This window comes from Gorilla gorilla, chromosome 15 (genome assembly GCF_029281585.2).
Source record: "Gorilla gorilla gorilla isolate KB3781 chromosome 15, NHGRI_mGorGor1-v2.1_pri, whole genome shotgun sequence".
Lineage (NCBI taxonomy): Eukaryota > Metazoa > Chordata > Mammalia > Primates > Hominidae > Gorilla > Gorilla gorilla.
Genome location: NC_073239.2, coordinates 117,016,681 through 117,040,009, shown reverse-complemented (window position 1 = coordinate 117,040,009; position 23,329 = coordinate 117,016,681). Strand labels below are relative to the sequence as shown.

At 44.9% G+C, this 23,329-nt stretch overlaps 1 protein-coding gene across 6 annotated transcripts in view; it reads right to left on the bottom strand.

The window, feature by feature from the left end:
- EVL (Enah/Vasp-like) overlaps window positions 1–23,329 on the bottom strand; it is a 173,015-nt gene that overhangs the window by 64,706 nt on the left and 84,980 nt on the right. Inside the window, exon 1 of one of the 6 annotated variants that reach the window (XM_004055682.5) lies at window positions 14,309–14,505. The exons of 4 other annotated variants lie outside the window; for them this stretch is intronic. In XM_004055682.5, coding sequence (XP_004055730.1) covers window positions 14,309–14,319 — 11 coding nt within the window. In that variant the 5' untranslated portion in view covers window positions 14,320–14,505. Of the gene's footprint in view, window positions 1–14,308; window positions 14,506–23,329 lie in introns of those variants that run through there. One more of the 6 variants, XM_055361541.2, reaches the window with a different exon arrangement.

The following is a 23,329-nucleotide window of genomic DNA, read 5'->3' as shown; positions in this document are numbered from 1 at the left end:
TCTTGCTCCCCCACTCCCTGTGTGGCTGGGAACAAGGTTTCTGAAATTCTCACGGGCTTACATAGACACGCCATCCTAGCCCTGTTATTTCCTTGAAGGACAGAGTGTAAATTCATAAAGTAAGGGAAAAAGGAAGGTCCACAGGGTGGAACGAGGCTAACCACAAGAGGTTTTTTGGGAAATGTGAGTGCAGGGTTGAACTTGGAAAAAGCACAGGATGTAGACCTGTCCAGAGAGTGGCTGGCTCCTGCAGCCCCATGCTTGCTTCTCCCTCTGCCAGAGCTCTTTTTAGTTTGTCCTGCCTCTCCGAATCTGCTGAGGTGTCTGCACCACCAGCCTGTGAGCTCCTTGAAGGCAGGAACTGTTTTGTTTTCCCCTTGGTAAAGCCAGTCCCTGTATGCTGTAGACATGAATAATTGTTAAACAAACGACCCTGACTGTGGGAAAAACAGTGCATTTATGATTGTGTGCCCGTGGGAACATTCTACTCACAATCCTCTCCATTTATTCTCAGAAAAAGTGTAACTGCCAAGCAAAAGCATCTGCCACAGATTACCATCAACCTTCTCTCTCATAACAGCCTGGGATGGGCGAGTCAGGAAACCACAGCTCTGCGGGTGGGCTCCTGTGCAAAGCGAGGCTCAGCCCTGTCTGCTGCCTCTAAAGGTGCATCTCAGCTCTGCCTGGGCCCAGGCCTGCGGAGAAAGACCCGCTCCTCCAGAGGGAGGCCTCTGGGAAGGTACAGGCTGCCCTCCTCTGCTCCTCTGGAGTGTCAGCCTAGGAGCCACACTCCTCCTTCCTGGAAAGCAGGCGGCCAAGGCCTCACTCTCTCTCCCTGGGACTGGCACGGTGGTCCGCTCAGCCTTAACGCTCGGACTTGGGAGCTCCTTTTGGACAGAACAACTCTTCATACTCTGTCTTGAGGGCCAATTTTGTCTTCCCAGTAGGACTGTGAACCAGCATTTGCCCATAACAGAAGGGTTTCCTAGGAGGTAGGCATTCGGCACTAAAACTGGGATAATCCCGGACAAACCAGGGTGAGTGAGCTGCCCTGCTGGGAACTCCTTTATCTTTCACCACGTAACCATCGCAAGGGTGGGCACCTAACAAGCACCCCGCCAGCTGATACGACTGGACTTCACTCCCTACTTCCTGCTGTTCCCCACCCAGCTCGTCTTGTCACTTGCTCTCTCCATTTCCTTACCCTGCCCCACCCCCACCCTGCCGTCACTCTCCAAGCCCCCATTGGAACCTGGCCCCTGGCCCTGAGAATACACTTAAATAAGCCCAGACAAGGTTACTGCCTTTCCACTTCCAGCTCCAATGTATGCTTTCCGGCTCTCGAGTCACTGGGCCCATTAGTGAGCCAGGCACTGCTGACTATGTCCTCACTTCTGAAAACCTCTCCTCCTTAATCCCCAGTCTTCAAATTCTCCTGGCATTCCATTTCGCTCTCTGTGATTCCTGTTCAGCCTCCTTCACAGGTTTCCCTTCTACTTATCTTTTATGTCAAGTGTTTTTAATCCCAGGTCCAGGGAAAGGCTTGAAGAGTCTAAGAAACCTCCAAAATTATCTGCAAAAGTGAGTGTGCATGCTGCTTCTAGAAATGCATTTACCATGTTCTTAAATGGGTTTGCTCTCCAAAACAGATTTCAAAACCAACGTGAACTATGTGGAATTTCTTCTCATTTTACTCTATGCTCATGATTCTCAAAATTGTATGCACGGCCGGATGCGGTGGCTCACACCTGTAATCCCAGCACTTTGGGAGGCTGAGGTGGGCGGATCACGAGGTCAGGAGATCGAGACCATCCTGGCTAACCGGTGAAACCCCATCTCTACTAAAAATACAAAAAAAAATTAGCCGGGCATGGTGGCGGGTGCCTGTAGTCCCAGCTACTCCGGAGGCTGAGGCAGGAGAATAGCGTGAATCTGGGAGGTAGAGCTTGCAGTGAGCCGAGATTGCGCCATTGCACTCTAGCCTGGGCGACAGAGCCAGACTCCATCTCAAAAAAACAAAAACAAACAAAAAAACTGTATGCACTGTAAGAGTCAGGTGAGTGTTTATTAAAACACAAATCCCTAGGCCCCCATTTAGGAGATTCTGATGTGGTAAGTCTCAGGCGGGGCGGGGTCTCTATTGTAACACACGTTTGCTGGTTCTAGGCAAATGGTCCATGAAGGAAACTTTGAGGACCATTTGCTTTCACGTCTCCTCATGGGCTCTGTCATCCATGCCAGCGTTTACACGAGCACCAATACACTGATAAATCCCATGTCGATGGCTCTCCAGTCCTGTCCTTTCTTCTAAAATGTGGAGCCATATTTCTAACTGTTGGAAATAACTTAGAGACCTCACAATTCAACATGCTTAAGAGAGAAAGTATTCTTTTCACTGTTTCCCATTTCAAGGAATGGAAGCAACACCTACCCAGTCCCCTGAGTCTGAAACCTGAAGTCCATTTCAGACGCTTTTTTTGTGCTTCATCCTCCATGGCCCAATGGCCATCTATTCTATTTCTTAAACATCTTTTGGATCTGGCCCTTTCTCTCCCTCCTTGCTGCCAGTCCCAGCCCTTGTTATTTATTTTAGACCACAGCCTCCTAGCTGTTCCCCCGCCTCTGGTTGAAGTCTCACACCCCCAACCCTTCAATTGCAATGTCACCAGAAAGACCTTCCTCAAAGGCAAACTGACTGAGCCTCTTCCCTCATTGGGAGCTCTGCCACTTACCAGCTATATGACCTCATACAAAACTTCTGTGTTCCCCAGTTTATCTATCTATAGCTTATCCTCCTTTATCTACCCATATCTTTCCTCTTTCCTCATCTTCTTTATAGGGTTGTCTGGAGAATTAAGACTTAACATGTGTAAGCACTTGGAGCAGCACCTGACCCCATGTGGCTTGAGGAAGGGAGTCATCGTTATTACGCAATATAATCCCAGCTCTGGGGCAGGCACTCAAGGGCCTTCACATCGTAGCCCTTGCCAAAGTGTCCACAGCTGACCCAACCCTTGGCTTAGTCTTGTGGAAATGCACACAGGCCCCTAACACCCCCGCCCCGCACTCTGTGGCCTCTGCTGTGGCTCAGGCCACTTCCTCTGCCTGGGATACTTTTCTCAGCCGAGCCGAGCTGACCCAAGCCGACCCACTAATTCGTACTCATCCATAAAGACTTGGAATATCTGTTACCTCTTTTAGAAAATCTTCCCTGAAGCCCCAGGCTGAGTTAGATGGTCCTTCTCTGAGCCTTATTATCCCTATTATCATGGTCCTGTGCCTACCATCACAGCACTTACTGCAGCAATGTCTATGCTAGGTCCCTCTGCACACCACTGAACGCCTCCAGGGCAGGGGCCATTTCTTTTAGGCAGACTTCTCCCTATGGAGAGTGAAGACTTAGGCCACAGTTCTCTTCCTATCTGTTGCCCTCTAGAGGTCCAAGACCACAGTGTAGATTACTCTGCTGGTCCCAGGGAACTTCCCTTCTTGCTCTGCTGGACCTGAGGCTGCCCACAAACGGCCCAGCACATTTCAGCGAGGAAGGACCCGTCTGATCACATAGCCCAACCAGCAGCCTGGTGGTAAAGCCAGGAATGGCAGCGAAAGCATCCCCATGACATTGGGCCAATTAAGATGACTTTTCTGCTACTCCTCAAGTAATTAGGAAGAGATATTTCTCCTGCCCAAGATGACTTCTTTTTCCTACATCCAGAGGTTTGAATCTTACCTTTTCTCAAAGCTCACATTGTCATTGCTTTCAAAACACACCTATCCACCCATTCCCATTCATTTAATAACTACTAACAGGCATATGGCTCAGCTCTGAAGGAGATTACAATCTATCAAGAAAAACAGATCATTGCAAAATGGGTGTATGAGAATGTGAAGGGAGAACATCAGGCTTTGTAGGAGGAGTTCTTGTCTGTAAACCGGAGCTGATAAAAATAGCATGGTCTACTTCTATGGTGATTAACAGACAAGACATGAGGGTGACCAGTACCATGCTGGGTACATTCCTTACACTCAGTAGGTATATGTCTCTGCCCCCCCAAACCCCACCCCAAGGTGCCACGTGCCTCTGATTACTTTCAAGCCGTCAGGACAGCCACTTCAAACTATCTTCTTCCTGAGACTGTGGGCTTCTGGAGAACACGCCCATGTCTGAGTTCAGATACCCTTCCTCAGTGAGCCATCATCCTCAGTGTAGCCTGGTGCCTCTGGCCCGGGCTCTGCAGCTGCGAAGTGCGTTAATAAGGGGTGAGTAGTGAAGGGTCGGGGGCTAGAGAGAAGTGGCCATAAATAAATGTTCCCAAAGCTAGGCAGAAACACAGCCAGACTGAGGCAGTTTGTAAAGTCCTGACTTGTTTACCTTCAACATACAAGCAACAAAAGTGAATCTTAAAAGCTGGGCTGAGAACCATCAGTAAGGAGCCTCCTGGATGGGAGCGGAGCAGCCCACACACTGAGGTGCTTACACAGACCTGTCTGGGCACTCCAGTGCAGAGCAGAGCTGGGGTCTACCCACAGAGCCCCAAGACAAGGCCCGGCACACAGGAGGAGACAGGGGCTTTCTCCTTTGCCAAATTCCAGTCTCTCTCTGAAGCACATCACTTGCTAGTTCAGTACACCCCCTGCAGCCATGCAGCTTGGCTCTGGTAACATAGGTGACATCTTCAGCTGACTTCACACAATGCTCAAACCACCATCACGAGGTCATTATCACATTTATTCCCACTTCTCATTGTGTGGCTCCCCCAAGTCACACAGGGAGTCAAGTCAGAGACACTGCTGGACAGGACCCTGCCTCCTGCCATCCGGAGGCCTCTCCTTCCAGCTCTCGGAGAACTCTCTCACACTATGAACTCCCCTCTGCCCACAGGCAGCCCCACCCTGTCTCCCCTCAGCCTGCCCCAGCCTCACCATTCTGCTCTTGCCACAGACTTCTTGCCCTCCTTCTTGCCCTCCTCGCCTCCTGTGTGAAACTTCTCCATTGGCTGCCATGACACCGCATGGCTTGGCTCTTCTCTGGACTGCCCCTTTTCTGACCACTGTCTTTCCCAAGGTGGAGAGGGGCAGAGAGAGAGAGAGTACTTTAGAGAAAGTCTGGCTGGCTGGTGCCCACCAGGAAGCAGTGCTGTGCTGGGAAGCAAGGCTGGGCACAGAGAGTTAAGGCCAGCCCTCGTCATGGAGTCAGCGTGGGGAAGTGAGAACACTGTGGACAACAGCTCCAGCTCTGCCCCAGGTCTGGCTCTGTTGTTTGCCAGCAACAAGACTTCAGGGAGGTAAGTTTACAGCTCTGTAAAACGAGGAGAATCATCTTTTTGCATTTTCTTTTACCTTTGCTGGAGATCAAATAAGGCTGATGAAATAAACAGGAGAGCAGTTTACTAAACATGATTAGCACCCAGCAGATACTATCTTGAAAAAGGACAATGTTGGCTGGAATGAACAGCAAATCCATATGAGGCAAGACTTAGGGTGGAATCTGCATGAAACTGCCTTCTGTGTCCACATGGAGAGCTGTCATTATCACCTACTACTCTTTTAACTTCTAACGAGAAAAACAAGGTGGCAGGTTCCTCACTGTGGCCTGGAGAATTGCCTCAGGCCTCACCAAGTGGGACCAGGCTATCGGGTCCTGTCTTTGTGGAATGGCCCAGATCAACTGTGGAGGTCACTGAGGGCCCACTCCTGAGCCCTGGCTGTTGGGAAATCAGTTTCCGGGCGCTGATTTGCTCCTGTGCTTTCCTCTAGCCTCTACTCACACTGCTCCCCCACCCCCCACCCCCACCGCCCCCGGGGGTGACTCCCTGAACCCTCTGAAGAGAACACTAATGCACACCCTCGGGCCCCTGCCGCTCCCCTCAGCTGCTTAGCTTCTCTGCAGAACACTTACCATACTTGCCACTGAACTGAGGGGCAAGTGCCTCCATGAGGCAGCTTGTTTGGTTTGGTTTTTAAAGTAGTGTTCATCTCGGTAGCTCTAGTAACTGGGCCCTAGTGATTGCTCAACAAGTATCTCTGAATAACTGCTGACTTTTATGTTTGCTGAGTTTTGCCAGGTATTGTATTTCTCAGCCTCCACGGATTTTTGTGGTGGGGGTGGCATGACTTACTTGAGATCTGGCCACCTCTGCTTTCTCTTTCTTTCTTCCTGCATTTATTTGAAAAATAAAACAAGGGCCGGGCACAGTGGCTCACACCTGTAATCCCAGCACTTTGGGAGGCCAAGGTGGGAGGACAGCTTGAGCCCAGGAGTTCGAGACCAGCCTGGGCAACACAGATCCTGTCTCTACACAAAATAAAAAAGTGTTAGCTAGGCATGGTGGTGGGTGCCTGTAGCCCCAGCTGCTCAGAAGCCTGAGGTGGAAGGATCCCTTGAGCTGAGGAGGTTAAGGCTGCAGTGAACCGTGTTTGCACCACTGCACTCTATCCTGGGTGACAGAGCAAGACCCTGTCTCCCAAAAAAAAAAAAAAGAAAAAGGAAAACGTGCTGTACGTGCAAAGTGTCACAAGAGGAGGGCATTTAGTTCTGCCCAAGGGACCCAAGGGATGCTGTCATGAAGGGGAAGCAAGACTTTTCAAGAGGAAACAAAGAACCATTTCAAGCAGAGGGAAGAGTGTCAGCAAAGGCAGAGTGGTGGGTGGGGGGACCTCAGTCATCACCCTGGGGCCTCATCACTTCTCAACACCTACCCAGGGGAATGAGGAAGCACACCCACGTTGCCATGTCCCAATTCAGTGACCGAGAAACAGAGACGCTTGAAATCACAGCCGCATAAGAACTGAAAAACATTCTGCAGTGATTTTCTTAGGAAACACACCTGGAGAAGGAAGTAACCTGCCCAACGCCGGTGGCTGATCTGCAGCAGAGCCTGGACTAGACAGCAACCTGACGCTCCGTCGCGCAGTAAGGCTCTTCTGCTCCACCTGGCGACGCAGCAAAACCCAGCTCCAACTTTTACTTCCTACTTTGAAGCTGTTTTTCACTCCAACTTTTTAATCTGAAAAATTTCAAACCTACAGGAACATGTAAGGGACACTCTTTTACCTTTCACTAAACCTGCCCATGGTTAACATTTGCCACATGTGAGTTATCTGTCTTTCCCCTGAGCCATCTGAAAGTCAGCTGCAGATACCATGATACTTCAGTCCTAGGGACTTGAGCATACATTTCTTTAAAATAAGGATATTCTAATATATAACTTAAATACCATTGTTACGACAAAGAAAATCAACACTTTACTAAAAATCTAACACAGAGTCCATATTAAAACTTACCCATGTAATCCCAGCACTTTGGGAGGCCAAAGCAGGTGGATCACCTGAGGTCAGGAGTTCGAGATCAGCCTGGCCAACATAGTGAAACCCCATCTCTACTAAAAATACAAAAATTAGCCAGGTGTAGTGGCGCACGCCTGTAGTCCCAGCTACTCAGGAGGCTGAGGCAGGAGAACTGCTTGAACCCAGGAGGCACAGGGAGGTGTAGGATGCACTGAGCGGAGATAGCTCCAATGCACTCCAGCCTGAGCGACAGAGGGAGACTCCGATGCAACAACAACAAAAAAGTTACCCAATTTTTACAAAATGTTTCTGATTTTTTGGGATGCAGGATCTGCTCATGGATTACATTTGATCGAGCCATCTGCTTACTCCCTTTCAAGCTAAGCTAGGATGTGAAACTATTTAAAAATTTTTCATTGATAAAGATGTTGTGTGTGTGAAGAATTCAGGCCAACTGAATGTAGACTGTAGGTTGGTTAAGAGGTGACTGCCAGATCTCCAATGGAAAGCTATATTTTCCCCTTGGTAATTATTAAATCATTTATATGGTGCCATTTTTTTCCTTAATGGGCACAGGTGTGGAACAGGTTTCATGCTATGAAGTAGACTTAAAACGTTTATTGTGAAGTATTTCAGGCCTGTGAGAAGTAGGTTCCCACGATCCCACCACACAGTCTAGGAAATCTGACAGCAAGTCATAAAGCTGTTTAGTTCAAGTGACGCCTGCATCCTATCCTCCTCCCAGACCCAGAGCCCTCTCTACCTCTCTACCAGGGGGAACTGCCACCTTGCAGGTGGTGTTTTCAATTCCATGCATGCTGTCTGTAGTGCAGCCATACAACTGACTATTTTACACACATAGTTCTCAAACTTTTTTGGTCAAGAGAACCCCTTTACACTCAATTATTGAGGATGCCAAAAAGCTTCTGTTTTATGTAGGTTAAGTCTATCCATATTCACCTTATTTGAAATTAAAACTAGTAATTTTTTAAAACACAAGAATATACAAGCAGACATTTCATTAGCTGCCACAGTGATGATGTCAAAACATCACATAGCTCTGGAAAATTCCACCATGAATTCATGAGACAAGAGCTGAAATGGCAAATGATGTCTTAGTAATATTATAAATATAGTTCTGATCTACAGACTCCTAGGAGGGTCAATCTCTGGAGTACATTTTGAGAACTGCTGCATTACAGCAATGAAAGACAATGAATTAGCTCTCTGCATATTAACATGGGAAACCCAAATGGTGACTAAGCCCCATTTTTGAGAGTGTTAGAATTAAGGATAGGCTTTGGCTAAATAAAGTCTACATTCAGTGTCAAACCCTGACACCTTCTTTTCTATCCAAATTGGTTGCCCACATCATGGGCAATCAAGATGTTTGCCTTTTCTCCTTGGATGTCACCCTCTCAGATGCCTGGACAGCTGGTCTCCATTACTCTGTGAAGTCTGGTGCAATCTGGAAAAACACTCCAACCAACTGTTGGGGGAGTCTGATATTCCTAGACCGACCCTGTCTCATATGCATCTCCCATACTCTTTCAAGGCCACCGGCGTAGCCCTTTCTTTGGGGAGCCATCTGGCAGCCATGTGGACGTTAAGGCTACTCAAACCTCAAAAACATTTATATATTTTGCTCTGTGTCTTCATCTCAAAATTTGTGTCCCCAGAGTCTGTGACTCTGATCACTTGTGAAGTGGAACAGGTTTTAGCACAGCCTTGGGACAACTGTAGAGGCCTGGCTTGGGCCAAGGATTGGGACAGTGTGTTCAGCTCCAAGGATGAATCAACAGCCTGGGAACGAAGACCCCGGCTCTGCCCTTGCAAACACCCCTGAAGACACAAGTAGCCACTTGGACTCTGTGCTATTTACTAGGCACAGGGACAAACATGAATGCATAACACAAGCGTCCTGCTCTGAAAGAGCTCTAGGCTAGTAGGAGAGATCCTGAGCCGACAGAGCATGGACAAGAGATATGAACGCAGGCATAGGGTGCTACAGGACATACAAGGTCTCTTTTGTCTCTTGTGGTATTAACAGCACAGAATGACGGAGACTGCAAAATAGAGATCAGGAGGGCCTCGATTCTAGCCTTGACTCTGCAAATTGGGACAAGTTTAGCTTTGAGAAGTTAAAGCTGAGAGGGCAGATTTTGATCCTCTCAGAGATCAAAAGCTCTGTCAAGTGACAACAATGTGACCTGGAATACGATACTTTGTAGGCCCTTGTTTTCTTTTCTTTTTGAGGTAGGGTCTTGCTCTGTCGCCAGGGTGGAGTGCAGTAGTGTGATCACAGCTCACTGCAGGCTTGAACTGCTGGGCTCAAGCAATCCTCCCACCTCAGCCTCCTGAGAAGTTGGGACTATAGCCTTCAGGCATGCATTATCACATCTGGCTAATTTTCATTTTTTTCTTTTCTTTTCTTTCTTTTTTTTTTTTTTTTTTGTTTTAAGAGAGGAGGTCTTACTATGATGCCTAGGCTGGTCTTGAACTCCTGAGCTCAGGTGATCTACCTGCGTTGGCCTCTCAAAGTGTTGGGATTACAGGAGTGAGCCACCATACCCGGCCAACCCTTGTTGTCTTATCTGTAAAGTGGCAATAGTGATACAAAACCTCAAAGGATGAGAATTAAATAGTATGTATATCATGTAACTAGCATAATGGTTGGCGTATAACACTCAGAAAAGCTGAGCTGTTGTTACTTTCCTCCTCTGTGGGTTCAGTTACCAAAGTGAAGCCATTGGACTAGACTAGTTCTCATCCATTTTCTGCCCCAGCCCACCTGAGTATCGTAACATTCTCATGAGAATAACCTAGAATCTCCAGAGGAATGTTTCTCAACTAGAGGCACATGGGATTTTTTGAGACAGAGGAAGGCAGAGAAGCTTCAGAAGCTCTCCAAATGATTTGGCTACAGGTCTCTAGAGAAGTGTGTGTTCCCATGGAGAGTGAACGGACTACGTGATCTCTGAGGGCTTGTTCAATTGCCTCTGGGACTCTCTGACTTGCCTGTGAGGACTGGAAATACCTATGAGAAAGGAAACACCAGGTGTTCCTGGAGACTCCTCCAAACCCTGACACAAAGGCGTACAATTAGGTGGGAAGGATTGTAAGGTGAATCCTGGCTGTGCGAGACTTCTTATATCTTTACAGCTTCAAGATGTGCAGCACAGTGGAATAAACAGTAATGACTGTGCCCAGGCAGCCACAGCTCCTTCACTACCTGACAGCAAGTGAAATGTCTGTTTTTCTGGTCTCTTCTCTAACATGCCACACCAGGAAGCCCCACTGAGTAGCAACTTTGGTAGCACAGGAATCTTCAGGACCATATATCAAAGTAGTTAATTAAATCCAGCTGTTCAATAAATGTGTATTGCCAGGCAATGTTTTAGGCATTGGGGATACACCAGTGAATAAAACAGGTGAAAATCCCTGCCTTCTGGGAGTTTACATTCTAGAGGGGTAAAGACAGTATACAGTAAAACAAGTAAGTTCTATAATATGTTAGAAGATAGTACGTGCTTCAGAAAAACCCACAGCCTACCAAAGACAACAGAGAGACCAGGGAAGGAAATGAAATTAACTGGCTGGCCCCCAAAGTGGCAGACATATCACGCATCCATATCACGTTTCCTGCTGCTGCACCGCGACCTCAGCTAGTTCCTGCTCAGGTCAGCCTTGTTCAACCCACATTTCCTGGGAACCTGTGCTGCTAGGCCCACACCTCTACAGATTCTTCCAGCTAGCACCCCAGCTGCCCCAGCGTGGTGAAAGGAATCACCACCCACCTAAGCCATGTCTGACTCATGTTTCCCCCACGCCCATGTGTGATCCACCAGATAGTCCTGGAGGCTACAGCACCACGGCACTTCCTGAATCTGGTGACTTCTCACTGCCTACCCTGACTGCTCCACTGCTGGCCCAAACCACCCTCACCTCTTACCTGGATGACTGCGGTAGCCTCCCAAGAGGTCATCCTGCCTCCATTCTTGCCACACTGCCAGCCATTATCCACACAGGGCCCAGAGTGATTTTCTTAAGCTTCTATCAGATGTCTTTCCCTTTGCTTCGAACCCTCCCTCCAAAGGTTTCCCCTAACTAAATTCTGACATACACGCTAAATTCAGCACCGCTCGCAGGCTTTGCCGTTGGGCCTGATAAAGCCTTCTGTGACCTTATTTGCCTTCACTCTTCCTTCTTCATGTTGCTCCAGCCTCTGTATTTTTCTTGACCCTTGAACCCACCAAACCATTCCTATTTCAGGGACTCGTCCCCATCTGAGGATACTTGCTGCCCTTTCCACCCCAAAATCTTCAGATTTTAGCATGGCTGCCTCATGTCCCCACAGAGGGCACTGGCTAAGGCGTGGCCCAGTCATTCTCTACCACACTGCTCTATTGTTTTCACATCTCTTGTTGATGGTTTCTTGACTATATTCTGCCTCCCTACTCTGCCCTCAGTTTGAGGACAAGACTGCCTGTCTTGTTTACCACTGTGTCCCTAGCACCCAGAGCAGCCGCTGGGTGACTGGTTGCCTGTGATGCCTGCCAGTGCCTTCTAAAAAATCATCCCTATCCTTCAAAGTTCACCTGAGATCCCACTTTCTCTTTGAGGTCTTCCCTGACAGTCCCCAACTTCTCAACTCTTACTGCCCCTCCTGTCTATGCTTATTACTCTCTGTGCTGCAGGGTCCTCACAGCCAGTCGCCTCCTCATTTCTGTGAGTGCTGTCTTCCTCACTCCCTACCAGTCCCCGAGGACAGAGGCAGCTCTAATTCAGGCGTAAGAGCAAAAGGGCAGAGCATCTGTGGTCAGGAGGCACAGGTTCAAGTCCTGGGTCTATCACTCACTGGCTATGTCTCTTGTCAAGTTACTCTCTCCTTCTGTGAAACAGAAACAATAAAAACAATGCTAGCTGGGTGTGGTGGCCCACACCTGTAGTCCCGCTGAGGCAGGAGGCTTGCTCGAGCCCGGGAGTTTGAGGCCAGCCTAGGCAATAAAGCAAGACCTCATCTCTAAAAAATACAAAAACAAAAACGCCTCACAACACTACCTTCAGGATTATTGTGATAATTAAATAATGTCAGTGAAAGCATTCTGTATGTTGTCATGCACTCAAGAGAATTCCCAGCTCCTAATCCAGTCAGGGCTTGGAAACTGTTTCTTGATTGGTGGGTAGCCAGAGCCAGAGCTGGTAAGATATATTTTCACATTTAAAAGGCCCTTTGTATCCCCACCACAGGCGCCACGGTATCCCCATGTGTCAGTCAGCATGAGGAGAAACGAAAAGTTCACAGCTCCTATGGCTGCTGACCTTGCAGCTCCATGAATGCTGCTTCCACCAGGACTGTCACTATGGTGCCAGGCCAGGGACCTGTGGCAGAGTGCAAGCAGCCTTGTACGGGGGAGGGACGCACCAGAAAACCTGGGCTTTTGCTTTGGTTCAGCCACTACTCCGCTCCCCGTACACAAATTCTGCTCCACACTGAGCCTCAATTTCCTGATCTGTGCACTCAAGAGCTGGACTAGATTAGTGTAATCTTCAGACTTGAAAGTCATCACCACCACCAACAATGACTGTTTTTTCTCAATGAATTATCAAGGAATACATAGAAAACATAAAAGCAGAGTTATTTTGGCTGAAGTGGAGAATAAGATGCCCAAAACATCTTATCTACTGTAGATCACCTCCAAGGTCTTTTCAAGATGGAAATTTCTAGGATTTCTACGATTTTAAAATTGAAAAAGAAATTGCTGTGCCTCCTCATTTACTTTTGATATAATTTTCTGCAATTAGTAACTGACAGGGTAGAATAAGCTGCTAGAAGTTTTCACAATGTAATTTACAACTGAAAATGACTTTGGAAGTTGATATGCCTTTGAAATGAAAAGCATTCTGTTTTCTAAAGCTCCACTCACGAGTCCTCTAAAGTTAAAGGAAAGTTACTAAAATGACAGGATCAGAAATAAAGCCAGCTGGAAAATAAGCAGCCCTGGACAAGTTCTACCTACCACCACGTCAATTTTAACAACTCACTGCAAGCTGCTTCTGTGCCTGTGTAGCGTGCTGCGAAAACCACCGGATGAGGCCATCCTTGTTAAACCCTGGTTCCATTCCTTCCCCAACCTGCCATGTGACCTTGCACAAACCCCACAACTTTTCAGAGGTTTTCTCAGCTACGCAACAGGAGTGATGACAGCGTTCTCATCGATCTAACATGGTTAAAAGATTCAAATAAGAAAACTGGTGAAATGGCACTTCGGAAATTGTGAAATAATTTTCAAAGTGAGGGATTGTTACTTTATGCTAAAAAACAAAGCTGTTATGAGTCAATCAAACAAATGCCCCAAACCCCACAGGATAAAAGTCTGTCTGTCCTATCATCTATAATCTTTCAGAGTTGTAGGGCAGGGGAGAGGCAGGTCCAAAATGTAATCTCACCTTTAGAGAGAACAATCTCAATGAGGAGTGCGGTTTCTAGACTGGCTGGTATTCACGCATGTGCTCAACAGCAATAGCCTAAGGCCACAAGTCTCTCAAGTGGAGGGTCAGGACTCTTGCTATTAAGTTCATGAAGTTCCTATCATAAAAAGAACCCTCTCTGTCTATATTTAGAAAAAACAACCAGTCTCGGGTGATTCTAGAGAGAAGGGCCAGGACTCACCAAATGTACCTCTGAGCTAAACAACAATTCCCCTAGATGGCTCAGACCCTCCTCCCTATAATCAGAGGCAGGTGCTAATTTCTAAGTAAGTCCTTGACTCAGAAGCCATTAAAGGTCACAGGCATCAAGAGACACAGGCCTGTGTAATGGAAAGACCAGTGGCTAGAGAGTGAGCAGACTGTCACTAACCTGCTGTGTAACCTCATGTAAGCCCCCTGCCCTCTGGTCATGGACTTCTCGATCAGTATACTAAGGGGACCTGAGATAATTTCTACAGCCCATTCACCGTTAAGATTCTAGGTTTCCTCTTGACATCCCTCTGTCCCCTGCACTGGTTCCAGTACTCACCTTGTGGCCATGGCTGAAAAGTGGCAGCACAGGGAACCCTGAGGAGGCGAGTCCTGTACTCCCACCAGGCTACGTTGATCAGAGGACCACAGACCCTCTGAAGACAGCAACTTGATTTTTATAGCCTACTTAAAACCAAACAGGAAAAGGAAGCTGAACCAGAGACAAAGGGGAAACAAACCCAAGTGAAAAACTGAAACCTAGGTAGAAAATAGAGAAACAAGAAGCTAACAGTGCAAAGCCCCACCAGCGTGGGCGGCTGAGAGGCACTGCACAGGCCCATCCCCCCACAGCTGGCAACCTCAAGCCTCTAAGTGCTTCCTGCAAGGGTGCAAGGGTGGGGAAGCCTGCTGGAGGTAGGGGCCAGGTCATGGTGCTGGCCCCCCACTAACTAGCTCTATAGTCTGTCTAAGTCAATGCCACTTATGAGGTCTGGGCTTCAGTTTTCCATCTGTTATAGAAAGTGCAGGCTCAGCACAGATGACTTCCTATAGGCCTTAAGAAAAGGCTACAAGAACTCGGAAGAGTCCCCACTGACTCTCCAGAGAATAGAAGACTAGATGATAAAGGCTATAAGCTGATCAAGTCTTTTTTTCTTTTTTGAGACGGAGTTTCACTCCTGTCACCCAGGCTGGAGTGCAATGGCGCGATCTTGGCTCACCGCAACCACAGCTTCCTGGGTTCAAGCGATTCTCCTGCCTCAGCCTCCTGAGTAGCTGGGATTATAGGCATGTGCCACCATGCCCAGCTAATTTTGTATTTTTAGTAGAGATGGGGTTTCTCCATGTTGGTCAGGCTGGTCACGAACTCCCGACCTCAGGTGATCCGCCTGCCTTGGCCTCCCAAAGTGCTGAGATTACAGGCGTGAGCCACTGCGCCAGGCCACTGATCAAGTCTTCATATTTGACTCTGGAACAAAATTTGTACTTCTACCGAGGAGACAACTCTCTCTAATGATGACATTTAAGTCAGCAATTTAGAGCCTGAAAGGAAAACACTTGAGGAATACTGGAAACTTGGCTTTGTCACTTGTTTATTAAGTGGGTGGCCTCAATTGTAAAATGGGGTTAGCTATACTTATTTTGCCTATCTCCACAGGGTTCTCATGAAGATAAGATCCAGTCCAATCTTTCTTTCAAAATCTACTGAGAACTCACTAAGAAGCATGCACTGTGTTAGAAATCACAGACAAAAAATTGAGTACGACTGTACTTGTCCTTAAAGGACTTTTATGGTTTAGAAAAGAAGAGGTTGATAATGTTAGCAAATATTTAATAGATCCATTAAAATATTATTGATATAGTGAAAAATAGCTGTACAGAGTACAGTACAAAAGAAGTATCAGTTCTAATTGGAGAGATGAATGCACTTTGAATGCTAAAAATGCATTTTAAAAGGCTTTTAATGATATACATTTCCCTTTAAGCACTGTTTTAGTTGCAAACCACAATTTGGATGTATTGCAGTTTTCTTTTTTCTTTTGGTTCAAAATATTTTTAATTTTCTCTAGTGATTTCTTCTTTTATCCATGGATTATTGATAAGTGCTTTGTTAAATTTTGAAATATTTGGTGTTTTCCTGTATCTGTTGCTACTTATTTCCAATTTAATTCTACTGGGGCCAGAGAACATATTTGGTGTGACTTCTTCCTTTGTTTTTCCTGGTATGATCTCAATCCTTTCACATTCATCAAAATGTGCGTTATGGCCCAGCATGCAGTCTACCTTGGCGGATGTAGCATATGCACAAGAAAAGAATGTGTATTCTGAAACTGGTCGGGTGCAGTGTTCTAAAATGTCAGTTAGGTCATGGTGGTTAATAGTATTGTTCAGAACGTCTACGTCCTTGTTACTTTTTGTTGCTGTTGTTTGTTTTTGTCTAATTATTCTATCAACTGCTGAGGGAAAGGTCCTGAAATCTCCAACTGTGACTGTGGATTTCCCTCTTTAATTCTGTCACTACTTCTTGAAGCTCTTGTTAGGTACATTTTTCCATGCCGCATTGGTTTTCTGTGGCTGCTGTAACAAATTACCACAAACTGAGTGGCTTATAACAACACACACTTATTATCTTAGAGTTTTGTAAGATGGTAGGAGGTCAGAAGCCCAATATCATAAGAAGTTCCACATAGGTCTCTCTTGCTCACGTTTCTCAGCTTCTGGACACTGACTGCATTGCTTTCTCATAGCCCCTCTGTCCACTTTCAAAGCACGCAGCATCACTCCGACCCTTCTTCCACAGTGACATCTCTTTCTGACCACGGTGTGGACAGGTTCTCTGCTTTTAAGGACTCGTGTGATTAGACTGGACCCAATGGATAATCCAAGATAACCGCTCCATCTCAAGGTCCACAACTTTAATCATGTCTGCAGAGTCCTTTTTGCCATGTAAGGTAACATTTTATTTATTTACTTTTTTAGAGGCAGGGTCTCTTGCTGTCACCCAGGCTGGAATGCAGTGGTGTGATCATAGTTCACTGCAGCCTCAAACTCCTGGCTCAAGTGATCCTCCTACCTCAGCTTCCTGAGTAGTTAGGACTATAGGCACACGCCATCATGCCTGGCTAATTTGAAAACAGTTTTTTAAATAGAGATGGGGTCTTGCTATGTTTCCGAGGCTGATCTCAAACTCCTGGCCTCAAGTTATCCTCCTGCCTTGGCCCCCAAAGTGCTAGGATTACAGGCGTGAGTCACCATGCCCATCCCATGTAAAGTCACACAGTCACAGGTTCTAGGGATTAGGGCGGGGTGATGGCATTACTCTGCCTACTACCCATCCTTCCACTTTCAGTCGATTTGTATCTTTGTATTGAAAGTATGTCCTATAGGTAGTGTATGACTGAGTCTTGCATTTTCACCCAGTCTGACAATTTCTATCTTTTAATTGGGGTATTTAGTCTATTTACATTTAGTTTATTGATATAGATGGATACAGGTCTACTACTTTGCTATTTGTTTTCTGTTTGTCTCATCTGTTTCTGGTTCCTCTGTTCTTCGTTTCCTGTATTCTTGTGGGTAAACTAAATACTTTTCAGAATTCCATTTGAATTTCTCTATTGACTTTTTAGCTATACCTCTTTTTTTTTTTTAGAGGTCTTCCTAGGGACTACAATATACATTCTTAACTTTGTAAAGTACACTTAGAGTTAATATTGTACCACTTCAGTAAAATGTTAAGAACTTCATAATTGCATAATTTCATTCTCCACTCCCATCCTTTATGGTGTAGCTGTCATATGTGTTACTCAAAATACAATGTTACATATTTTTGTTTCAGACAGTCATATATACATATATATATATATATACACACAGCTGACTCTTGAACAGCACAGGTTTGACCTTCACAGGTCCATTATACTACTACTACTTTTTTTGAGACGTGGTCTCACTCTGTTGCGTAGGCCAGCGTACAGTGGTATGATTACAGCTCACTGCAGCCTCAACTTCCTGGGCTCAAGCAATCCTCCCATCTCAGCCTCCCAAAGTGCTAGGACTACAGGCATGAGCTACCACCATGCCTGACCCAGGTCCACTTGCACATGGAATTTCTTTTACCTCTGCCACCCTGAGACAGCAAGACCAACCCCTCCTTTTCCTTTTGCTCCTCAGCCTATTCAATGTGAAGATGACAAGGATGAAGAACTTTAAGATAATCTATTTCCAATTAATGACTAGTGAAACTAATGAAAATATATTTTCACCTATGATTTTAATAAAATTTTTTCTCTAGCTTAATTTTAAGAATACAGTGTATAATACATATAATATACAAAGTATGTATTAACCAACTGCTTATGTTATTGGTAGGGCTTCCTGTCAACAACAGGCTCTTAATAGTTAAAATTTTGGGGGATGCAAAAGTTTTAGGTGAATTTTCAACTGTTCGAGGGGCCAGTACCCTAACCCTGGGATTGTTCAAGTCATGTGTGTGTGTGTGTGTGTGTGCGTGTGTGTGTGTATTGAAGAAATAAAAGTCTTTAGGTTTACTCATATATTTCTCTTTTCTGGTAATCTTGACCCATCCCCGAGCACTTGAATTTCCTGGTATCTTCTCAGCTCACTGCAACCTCTGCCTCCCAGGCTCAAATGATCCTCCTGCCTCAGCCTTCTGAGTAGCTGGGACTAAAGGCATGTGCCACCATGCCTGGTGTATTTTTGTATTTTTTGTATTTTGTAATTTTTGTATTTTTTGTAGAGAAGGGTTTCACCATGTTGCCCTGGCTGGTCTCAAACTCCTGGTCTCAAGGGATCCGTCCACCTCAGCCTCCGAAAGGGCTGGGATTACAGGCGTGAGCCACCATGCCTGGCCTCCTTTAGGATTTTTTGTACAACAGGTAAGTTGGCAATACATTCTCTTAGTTTTCTTTTATCTGAAAAACATCTTTGTCTTCAAGCTTCAAAGCACTTTTTGTGAATAGAGAATACTGAGGTTTTTTTTTTTGTCTTTCAGCACTTTAAAAGGTATTGTTTCATTGTCTTCTGGCCTCCATGGTTTCTGAGAAGTCAGCCATCATTCACATACAATGTATGCAATGGATCCCTTTTCCTTTGGTCATTTTTAATATTTTCTTTTTCTTTCGTTTTCAGCAGTGTGACTTTGATGGGTTTAGGTGTGGTTCTTTTTGCATTCATTTTGCTAGAGTTTCACTGAGATTCTTAGGTATGTAATTTAAGGCTTTTCACCAAATTTGGGAAATTCTGGTCATTATTTCCTCAATTATTTTTCTTCTGCCTCATTCTCTTTCTCCTCTTCCTCTGGCACTCCAATTACACGTATGTAGACCTCCTGATATTATCACAAGGCACTGGTAATTCTTTTTAAAATATTTTCCCATTTTTCAGATTAGATATCTATTGATCTGTCTCCAAGTCCACTACCCTTTCTTCTGGATCTCTGATCCACTTTTAGTCTCATCCAGTAAATTTTTCATTTCATTTCCAGTAGTAGAATTTTCACTGGGCAAATTTTTTATAATTTCCATTTCTCCTTTGGGATTTCCTGTTTGTTCACTTTATCCACCTTTTACTTAAAGTCTGTGAACATATTTATTATGGGTAATTTGAAGAACTTGCCTGCTCGTTTCAACTTCAGGAGCATTTCAGGGTCTACTGACTGCTTTTTTCCCCTTAAATATATGTCATATTTTCTGACTCTATATGTCTACTAACTTATGATTGTATGTTAGATACTGTATGATACATTGCAGAAAGTCTGGATTATGCTAACTTTCTTTAAAGATGTGAAGTCTGTTCTGGTAGTCAGGGAAATTACTGGCAGATCCTTTTGGTGCTACCGAGCTTGGTTCAAACCTTCCTTCAGTTCTATTTCCATTTTGAACTTAGCCCTAGGGTGTCCCCCCCGCAACCACCCCTCCATCTGACTCAAGAGCACAGTCCTACTCCTAAAGTGTGACAGTTCTGGGATGTCAACTGAAGGCCTGAGGTGTTCTGGGAGGTTTCTTCATTCAGGTTAAGCCGGATCTGCAACATCTCCCAGAACTGAATGACCTCTGGCATCATCATTCAGCTCTCAGCCCTACAGCAGGCGATCTCTGCCAGGCCTCATGAAGAATCTCACTCTGTACATGCACACCCAGCCCTCAGCCAACAATCCAAATAGAATCCTTACACAGAACTCTGCTGTCGTTGCCCTGTCACAGGGCTTCCATTTCTCTAGTTCCTTGCCCTGCAAAGTCCAACTATTTCAGTGGCGTAGAATTCTAATTTCTGCCCACTGAGCTGACTAAAATCACCTTTCCATTTGGGCTCCACCATTCCATGCCAAGACTAGATAGTGACTGCAGGCAGAAAGCCAGGGGCTTCTCATGGTGTTTCTTCTCTCAAGAATCAAAGTCCTATCTTATCTGTCCAATGTCTGAAAATGGCAGGGATTTAATATCTTCTATGAGTCTAAGTACCCTTTGTATATTCAGTTGCTTCACATATTTTACACAGTTTCATAGCTGCTTTTGTCAAGAGAGCAAGTCATTACCATTATTCTGCCATGGCCAGAGGCAGAAGTCAAATATGATTATTAAACTACCAAAGGGTATTCTTTTTCATTTTCTGAAGATGCTAGCCTAAGAGTAAACATCTTTTCTGTGAGAAGTGCCTTTCAGTTTCACCCCTCATTTCCTCTGTCCTTCACACGTTACCACTGTCTTTTATCAGTTTCACTAGGTAGGTAACAGGTAAGAGTGAACCTTTTGGGGGTACTATTTTAACTCTATCATCTAGCTTTAATGAAGCACTTGGGAAGAATTATGAAAAGAAGCAAAAAATGTGGCAAGCTTTCTGAGTAGGGTGCTATGAGATAGGGATTCCAGCCCTTGCTTTGTTATTGACATGCTGTATGTTCCTGGGCATTCAGGTCTCTACTTTGACCCTGGTGTCTCCAGGTCCGATGAAAAAAAAAATGGTCTTATAAATAACCATGTACTGCAGGAGTGGTACCAATTCCTAAATCGTTCATGTCAGGGCAATAGAAAATGTTGGAAAGATAGAATAGGAACTGTTGGCACTTGTGAAGCAATTTAGTGAGCAAGTTAAGAAACGTATCCTGTTTGAGGTAGCATCTTATAATGTGATAGCATGAATTGCGCTCAGCACCTGGTATACTGCTTAGGTAGCAGGTACAGTGTAAGTGGTGATTGTATGAATAACTATGCATAGATGAATACATGAATGAATGAATGAGGAAGACGGGCATCAACACTCACACAGGATACTGATATTAAATCCTAAGGCATTTGGCTTTGGATTTTGAAAATGGTAAATGCTCAAAAAACAACAACTGTGTTGACTTGAATTAAAAGATGTGCTTTCCATGTGTCCAGACTCCAACAGAAGGCAGAGTGGACTGAAAATAAATCACAGAGCTATACTAGAAGACACTCTACTTAGGAGATCTAGTACAAAAACTTGCTGTGGTAACTTGGGAAAGTCAACTTTCTTCTGTGGATTTTAGTTTTCTTTTCTGTAAACAGACTAATCTCACTTCTCTTTCTTTCTCATTGGGATGTTTGTGAATGAAAGGGTCTTTCACTAACAAGAAATGAATTATGTTTGTATAATAATGACATTTCCTGAGAATTTGTGTTAAGAAGGCAGGGTGTTTTGAGTACAAAGCCCTTGTGTCCTGGGAGTAGAGAAAAGGAGGACAGAGAAATGGCTACCCAAAATTAGTTACAGTCTCTAACACATTATGAAATCCTATTAACAATGCTGCACTAGGCTTTTTAAATATAATATTTTATATGTGCTATCATTATTTGACTCCTAGAACCTCAACTATGGCTCCAAAAACCAAAATGGAAATTGGATCTGCCAGAGATTCTGGTATTCTCAACCACTTTGCCTGAGAGACATTTCTTTAAAAAGTTTACACTAAAATAGCTCAGCCAGCCACAAGACGCTAAAAGTTGCCTTTTCCTTTCCAGTTCACTCACAGTTCAGTTCCAGCTCTTGCTGATAGGGCCTGCCTAAGCCTGCCTGCTCTGTGAAGTCCAACTGTTTCTTATACCAGAGGGAAGACATGAAGAACAACAAACTCAGATTAAAAAAAAAACAAACTCCAAATCATTTTTCTGATGATCTGAGACTTGTCCTCAGAAAATGTTTTATTTCCAGAGTTACAGCATCTGGAAAGAAAGGGTGAATGGCCAAATAAAGAAACCCCGATGTCAGCTGAGCAGTCTCTTAGGGAGACTGTAATATGGCTCTTCACCGATATCTGTGACCTTAGACTTCCGTGGACTTAGTGTTCATGAGGACACTATGCTACATATAATCTTTCTCCATATACATCTTTCATCATATAAAGGGAGAAGTAAAGGGGAAAGGTAAAAATCCCACCACTGGACTCCTGGGAGTGGGAAATCTAGGTTCTAGCACATGCCCTGGTGGTTCAGGCTCCTGTGCCTTGTAAACACAGTTGTCCTCACCTCCTGAAACAACCTCTTACCCCATCTACAGGCAAGCTTGGGTTTGTCCTTCAAGATCCAATTTGCCTGTATCTTCTTTAATGAAGTGTTTACTGAGCCCCCAGGATAGAGAAAATGATTCCTGCTGCTGTGCTACTTCTGTATTTTGAAATTTTATCTATTTAGTGGTCACAGAGCATTACCCTTTAGGAAGGGACTATCATTTTTTATTCATCTTTTATAATCAATTGTGGGCAGCCCAATTCTTGGTACATGGTGTGTGTTCAGAATCTTTGTTAAGCTATTTTGCCTGAAAGGACTGGGATTCAAGAAGTGCACAAATTACTAGTGGTATGAAAAGGGGACAGATAGGGCCTCGTTGTTTCAAGCTTAGAGTTTGCTGAGTCTAGCCTCCAATACCAGGCCACCCTGCCCTGAGGTACTCCCTTCCAACCACACTCCTGGTTAAACTCATCCGCAGCAGAAGTAGACCATATATGCTAGCCAAGGCAACTGAATATTCTACGGAAATCATTACTAATTCCCAGGAGGAAATTATAACATCTCTGAGAAATGCAAGTACCATAAAAGAAAAACTTAAAAGACAGATAACAAATGAAGCAACCTCTACCATGGGAAATAGAATTCAAAAATCCAATAGGTATAATAAATGTCTTTGGAGACACGAGGGAAGATACCTAAAACATTAAGTGAGAGTAAGCCATAAGGAAGAACAACCAAGCAATTGTTTTTTAGTATAAAAATATAATTGCTGAAATAGAGAACTCAGTAAGTATGCTCAGCAGAAGAGGCAAAGATGAGAAACTTAGAATCGGGTCAAAGAGTTGACCCAAAAACATCAGGTAGGGAAAAAGGGACAGGGACTACAGAAGTATCGATTTCTGTGTAAAAGGCATCTCAGAAGCAAAAATAAAAATAAAAATAAAAGATGAAATGACAGATAATTTTGTAGAATTCAAGAAAGATGTAAGAGCTCAAGGCTGAAAGGGTCAACAGCGTTCCAAACAGAACTGATACGAAAACAACGTGGGCCAGGCGCGGTGGCTCACGCCTGTAATCCCAGCACTTTGGGAGGC